General features: G+C 53.5%; 1 protein-coding gene across 1 annotated transcript; it reads right to left on the reverse strand.

Moving 5' to 3' along the window:
* Window positions 1–758: 758 nt before the first annotated feature.
* On the reverse strand, window positions 759–4,724 carry GAS1 (growth arrest specific 1). The gene has a single exon (XM_015615554.3). The coding sequence runs from the start codon at window positions 3,340–3,342 to the stop codon at window positions 2,374–2,376; it is 969 nt and encodes a 322-aa protein (XP_015471040.1). The 5' UTR covers window positions 3,343–4,724; the 3' UTR covers window positions 759–2,373.
* Between the last annotated feature and the right edge of the window lie 1,672 nt (window positions 4,725–6,396).

Consider the following 6,396-nt stretch of genomic DNA (forward strand, 5'->3'; position numbering starts at 1 on the left):
TTTTTTTTTTTTTTTTTTGTGAGTGCCTAGCTTGACGCAGTCCAAACTCAAATCCCTAGAGGACTGAGCTCTCTCTTTTGTGTTAATGTTTAAAAGATTTTCCAGTGCCGGAGTTTATTCCTACTGCAAACATTTCTATTTACAAGGTCAAGTGTATCAGCACTCGACACAGCTTAAGAGTGTAATTATTTATCTAAGGGCGTTTGAGTGTAGATCAGTAGCTCTGGCAGCAAACCAGGCTTCAGCACGATGCAAAGCATCTCCTAAGCACAGTATTACAAGATCTAGTAATTGCTGATCCCTTCAGCGTGTTTACTTTTGCATTCTTCGTTGTGGGAGAAGGCAGGCTGAATAGCAAACTTTGGGTTTTGTTGCAGCTGCCTTGATGCGTGCGCCCCTGCCCGCGCGAAGCGACGCCTCGCTGGAAACGCCGGCCGCCTCTGTGCGGTGAGATGCTTTTCTCACCGCTTGTTTGCACGCCTAGGAGCACTTCTGCAAGCGACAGCGAGAGCGCCGAGCCGGCACGAAGGAAGCCCGGTGCACTAGTAATTCTGCACGTATATATACAGGAGCAAGTGTCCTTGAATTGCTGTAGTCTCTTCTGGCACTGGCAAGTTACCATGCCAACGCATTATAAAATCAACCACTCATTTAAAGAAGTACTTTCAAAGCTGTATTTACTTCTTGCATGTAATTATCCATTAAAGTAAGAATAGCAGTCATTTACATCTATGTGAAGCATTACAGGCAGACACAGATTTCGTTTATTTTTTTTTTTATTTTTTTTTTTCCACTGTTTTTTGGTTTGTTATTCTGTGGTTTGATCCCCGCCTCTCTTCCCCCACCCCCTCATCTAGGGTGCTGAGAGTTCAAGTGTCCCTGGAAGACAATTTCACTGCATCCATTATTTAAAGCTCTTTCTTAACTAATTTACACGTTCAGAAAATACAAAAAAGCCATACATATTTAAAGGACAGGCCTTTTTTACGCCTTCTATAAAAAATACAATGATTAAGGCAGCTCAGAAATGCGTTTACACAATTCTAAAACGTTCATAAAGTCTCTCCAAATAAGAAAGTTAACTTTCAATCTGTAAAATACACTGTACATTTGATGGTCTAGACAATACTTCACTTAATCACTGTTGCTGGTATCCCTTTAAACATAAAGTGAAATCTGTACCTTTCCAGAAACTAATAGCAAATGCAGCTACCTGGCAAATAGGACATGAAATTAAAACTTTTTATTATTTTTTTTAAATAAATTATCCCCAAAGCATACAATTTATAAAATTCTATATACAATGAAGAGCGACTGGTAACAAATCCCAGTTTTAAATACTTTTTTTTTTTTTATATAAGATTTACCAGAGGTCAGCACCCTGATACGACGAGGCAATAAAACTTTTCAGGATATTTGTACATACATGTTCTCGAGTTTAAAAGTGTCTTTCAAAGATGGCAGTGCAGAGCTCTTTTAAAACAAAAGTTGCATTGTTCAGTATAGCCAACAACTCAGAAACAATTTTTTTTTTTTTTTTTTTAATGTCGCTAGGTTACAGAGTAAGAGACGGCTGCTGGCACGCTTTTGTTACAGGGAATATGGGTGTGCAAGACAGAGTGCTGTAAACCACCGAATGTATTCAGTCTGCTATTTCCCTAAATTTAATAGCAGATGCGGCGAAAGCCCCTTTCAGGCACAACTGCATCAGGACGAGCGAGATGCGGCTAATGATAAGTTGCTGACTAACTAGTACGGCAACGCTTTGGCAGCAAGTTTGGGTTGCTCACCTCTTACTAACCTTCATGTCAAAACTCTTAAAAGACCCCCAGAACCAGCATGCCACGACTCCCGGTTTGTCCCGAGGGGCGGCTGGCGGCCTCGCTCGCAGTCTCTGTCAGCCGCTCCGCTCGCTGGTAACACGAAGGCAGGGTGGCAGCAATTGCATAGTGCACACTCGAGACCAACACCCGAAACACGAGCGGCCCCTGCGCTCCGGCCACCGCTCCAGCGGCCGGCTCGCAGCGCCGGGACGGGGGAAGGGGTCGGCTGGAGGCTGCAGGCAGCAGCGGAGGCACAGGGGGAGACGCGAAGGGACGGGGAGCCAGGGCGATGGGTCGGGGAAACCGCGGCCAGAGCGTCTAAAGCCGCTCCGCGCCGAGGGGCCCCGCCGGCCGGATCCCCGGCCGCCGCGGGAGGGCTCGACTAGAGGCCCGCGGCGGCTCGGCGCGGGGGGCCTGGCCCGGCCCTGCACGGCCCGGCAAAGGGGAAAGGGATGGGGCGGGAGGCAGTGATGGAAGGAGGCAATGATGGGAAGCAGGCACGGAGAGTGATGGGAAGCAGGCACGGAGAGGTGCGGGAAGGGAGGGGATGCTAGAGCCGCGGCAGCAGCGGCACCAAGATGGAGGCGAGCAGCGCCCCGACCGCCCCGGCGGGCCGGCCGGCGTTATCTGCCTGCACAGGGAAGCCGGGCTCGGCGCCCGCATTGTCCTCCGCGTCGTCCCTCCCCTTCTGGCTCGGCTCCTCCTCGTAGTCCTCGTAGTAGTACTCCTCCAGGCCGCCGTCCGAGCCGCCGCTGCTGCCCGCACCGTTGCCGCCCATGTCGGCGCCGAAGCAGAGGCGGGCCATGTTCTCCTTGACCGACTCGCAGATGGGCCGCTCCAGCCCGTCGCAGACGCAGTCGTTGAGCAGCACGGCCTTGGGCACGGCCAGCATGTCCTCGATGACGGCGCGGCACTCGGGCGTGCAGCGCAACCCGTTGAACAGCTTCCCGCAGTAGGTCATGTAGCGGTTCAGCGCCAGGCTGCAGCGGCTGTCCCAGTCGCAGCGCCGCCGCGCCTCCGTGCAGCCCATGACGCCGGGGCCGCCGGGGCCGGGGCCGCCGCCCGCGGGGCTGCTGGTGCGGGGCAGGCAGGGCTCGATGGCGCGCTTGGTGGCGCGGCAGTTCTCGTCCTGCGCGCAGTCGCAGTCCTCCAGCGCCGGGCCACGCCGGGTGTGGTTCAGCTGGATGAGCGCCGCGATGCAGTGGCTGGGGCACCGCCGCTTGGACGAGGCGGCCGCGCCTCCAGCGCCCGCCTGGCCGTCCCCGCCGCCCGCCGCCGGCGGCTGCTGCTGCAGGAGCACCGGGGCGCACGCCTCGGCGTACTGGTTGTACGCGTAGCTGCACTCGGGCTCCCCCTGACACTGCAGCACCGCCTGCCAGCAGATCAGCCGCCGGCCCTGCACCAGAGAGCCCCGAGGCGGCCACACGGCGCCCAGCGCCGCCGCCAACCACAGCCAGGCGGCCGCCCGCGGCCAGCGCCGGCCGCCGCCTCCGTGCCGAGCGGGCGAGCGGGCCACCATCGCCGACGGGGGTAGTGGCTGCAGCCGCGGGCGAGCTGGGAAGAGGCGCCGGTAGACGAGGAGGACGAGGAGGAGAAGGAGCTGCCGCCCGTGTAAAAGTTTCCAAAACTCCCGCCGGCCGTGTGCATGAGGTCTCCTCGCATCAATCCATGCGCGCCGGGCCAGGGGCTCTCCAGCCCCCGGGAGCTGAAGTCGGCGGGGCCGCGGTACGAAGCAGGCGCCCGGGGGCCTTCCCGAGTCCCCCAGCCGCTGCTCCGGGCTCGGCGAGGCGGCGGCGAAGGCGCCTGGAGAGGTGCGGGCAGTCAGTGCAAACAGGGGCTCGGACGACAGTGGATCCGTAGTGCGCTCGGGGAATCGCAGGCTGCGCCGGGAGAGCTCATGGTGCTGTACTGCTCTTCATGCAGTTCCGTCTCTCTCTCTCTCTCTCTCTCTTCTTTTTTCTTCTTTTCTTTCCCCACAAAATAAATGCCCAGCTGCTGCTGCTGCTGCCTTCTCGGGAGCTTTTAACTCTCCGCTCGCAGCATCTCTGCACATGCCAGCCGCTCCGATCCCGTTCACAGTCCCGGCTCCGCTGACTCCCTCTCGGTACGCATCACGCTTTCGGGTGGCGCGGAGAAGAAATGTCTTTCCCCGCTACCAAGACGAGTGCACGGGGAAAGGAGAAGAAGCAGCCTTCGCGGTCTCTTTCTCTCTGGACGACTGATGCTGCTTCTGTTGTCAACAAGCCTTGCAAGCTGCTCTGTGGATCCGTCTGTGGATCTTTTTTTCTCTGCAAGGCTTTAAATACAAAAGTGCCCTCCGAGCAGCAGCAACGTGCTCTGATTAGGCTTCATTATGCATGCATGGAAAAGCAAACAAACAAAAAAAATTAGCAACGCTTCTTCTTTTACACAACCCCCCCAGCCTGCGCTTTCTCGCTCTCTTTCTCCCTTTCTCCACTTTTTCTCCCTTCGCTCGGCCCCCTTTCCCTGCCTCGCCACTTGCCATTGGCCCAGCCTGTTGTTGAAGCCTTTTTTTTTCTTTTTTTTTTTTTTTTTTTTTTTTTTCTTTTCCCCCTCCTTCTCTTTACGATGTGCTGGAGGGAGGGAAGGAGAGAGGGGGGCTGGAGGGCAGCTCACATTCAAAGCTTGAAAGGAAAGGCTTAAGGAGAGTGACAGCCCCCCGAGGAGCCCCTCCTCCCGTTAAGGCGGCGCGGCGGCCGGGCGAGAGGCGCTGCGGGAACAGCCGCGCGGGGACGGAGCCGGGCGGCGGCCGCGCCGGGCTTCCAGGCATGGTACCCTCGCTGCTCCTGATCCCTGCGACAAGGAGGGGGAAAACGAGTTCTCTAGCTCGAGTGACGCGTGTACCCAAACTTCCCAGTGATTCAAGTGAGGGCAGAGCTGCTACCAGAACGGTAGGGAAGATTAGGCTCAAAATGGGACCGACTTTGTCCTTTCTGAAATAGAAACGGAGGTCCTGGTTTCAGTGTGCTGGTACTCTCCGGGAGAGCAAAGCTAACTACTAGTGGTGTAGTGCGACCATGTACTCCTTTGCTGTACTTTCAGTAATACAGCTTTCCACTTGCCGCATACCCCACCGATTTTAAGGTCATTCAACTCAGCTTCTCACCTGCAATTTTTGTGCACGGTTTTGAGACACTGACTTACGAGGGTGCCTGTTGGCAGTAGATACCGGTATAGTTCTTTGATACTTTGATACTTGATCTGCCAACTTGTAAAATGTTTTTAAAAATGTGTTTAGAGTTTTAATTTAATTCAAAATCCCTTGCTGAAGATCTGCCTTCTTGTTACACTTTCAATTTATAAGGAAATAGAAACAAAAATATTAAGGCACAAGGAGAAGAGCACAACGAAGTAAGTAGTCGTGCATTTGTCCATTGCCTTTCATGTCAGTGCTACCTTAATTCCAGAGCAACATCGTCTCCAACCACAAGGGGCATCGGTATCTGTTGCCTGTCAAAACTGGCGCTTTTTTTCATCCCCAGACTATCAATTCCATCTGTCACAAAAATCGGGACAAAATCTATTTTCCAGAAACTTGGGGATTTTGGAATCCCATGTGGTGTGGAATCATGTCTGTCTCAAAGTGCGTAGACTGTTGGAATGGTGGTGTGGCGTGGCTGGGAGTCAGTATGATTGATGGGTTGAGAAGCATTCATAAGGGCTTGCTCCATTGTCATCAGTTTTACAAGCTGCTTGTGTTTCTCCTTCGGTATAGCTTTTCCTATTCTCGTGTGAAAGCTCAGTTTTTAAACCTGCAAAATCCGTGTTTAGAAACCCTACCTCCACTTACCTAGTTTAGAGCTTTTTCATATAATTCTTTTTGAATTAGTGGTATTAAAAATTCCAGATGCCATTCAGACAGGTTGTAGTAAATGTACATTGCTATCTACACTGGGATCGTTCATGCATTACTTTGTTGCCCTATTATCTGATCATACCCCTGTTATTGGTGGAAATCAGCAAGTTTGGGGGGGTCTTGGTTGGAGATGACATTACAGGTGCTGCACTGACTGGTTCCTAGGGAAAATGCCCCACGGTGCCGTTGGAGGGAAGAGGGCCGGGATGCCAGGATGTTCCAGGCATAAGAGAGTCTGAGAGAGGGGATTGCAATGGAGCAGGATCATGGCTTGGGGCCTCCTGAGCTTCCTCAGCCCGGGAGAGAGCAGTCCCAGTGGGGCTGCCTTCTACAGATAACTGGGTGATGAGCTCTGCCCCCTCCCAGCTCCTGCCTTCATTTGCAAAATCCATCCAGCTCGGCTGTGCTTCATTTCTTGAAAAGAAAGCAGGCTGTTTACTACTCTGTGAGGAAAGGCAGCAGCTGAACTTCGGGCCTCCCAGGAGGGGGAGTAGAGGAGCCTTCACGCTGGCCTTGCATCGTTGTGTGGCTGGGAAGAATCTGCTGTATTGCTGCAGGACCAGGAAGAGGATCAATGCTTGGTCCCACTGGTGCTGACGGACTTCCCTGGCTGGAATGGGAAGACGGGACATGTCACGAAACATCACATTATTCATAGGTAAAAATTTTCACACACAGCTTTTAGTTAAATAAATG

This window comes from Parus major, chromosome Z (genome assembly GCF_001522545.3).
Source record: "Parus major isolate Abel chromosome Z, Parus_major1.1, whole genome shotgun sequence".
Taxonomy (NCBI): Eukaryota; Metazoa; Chordata; class Aves; order Passeriformes; family Paridae; genus Parus; species Parus major.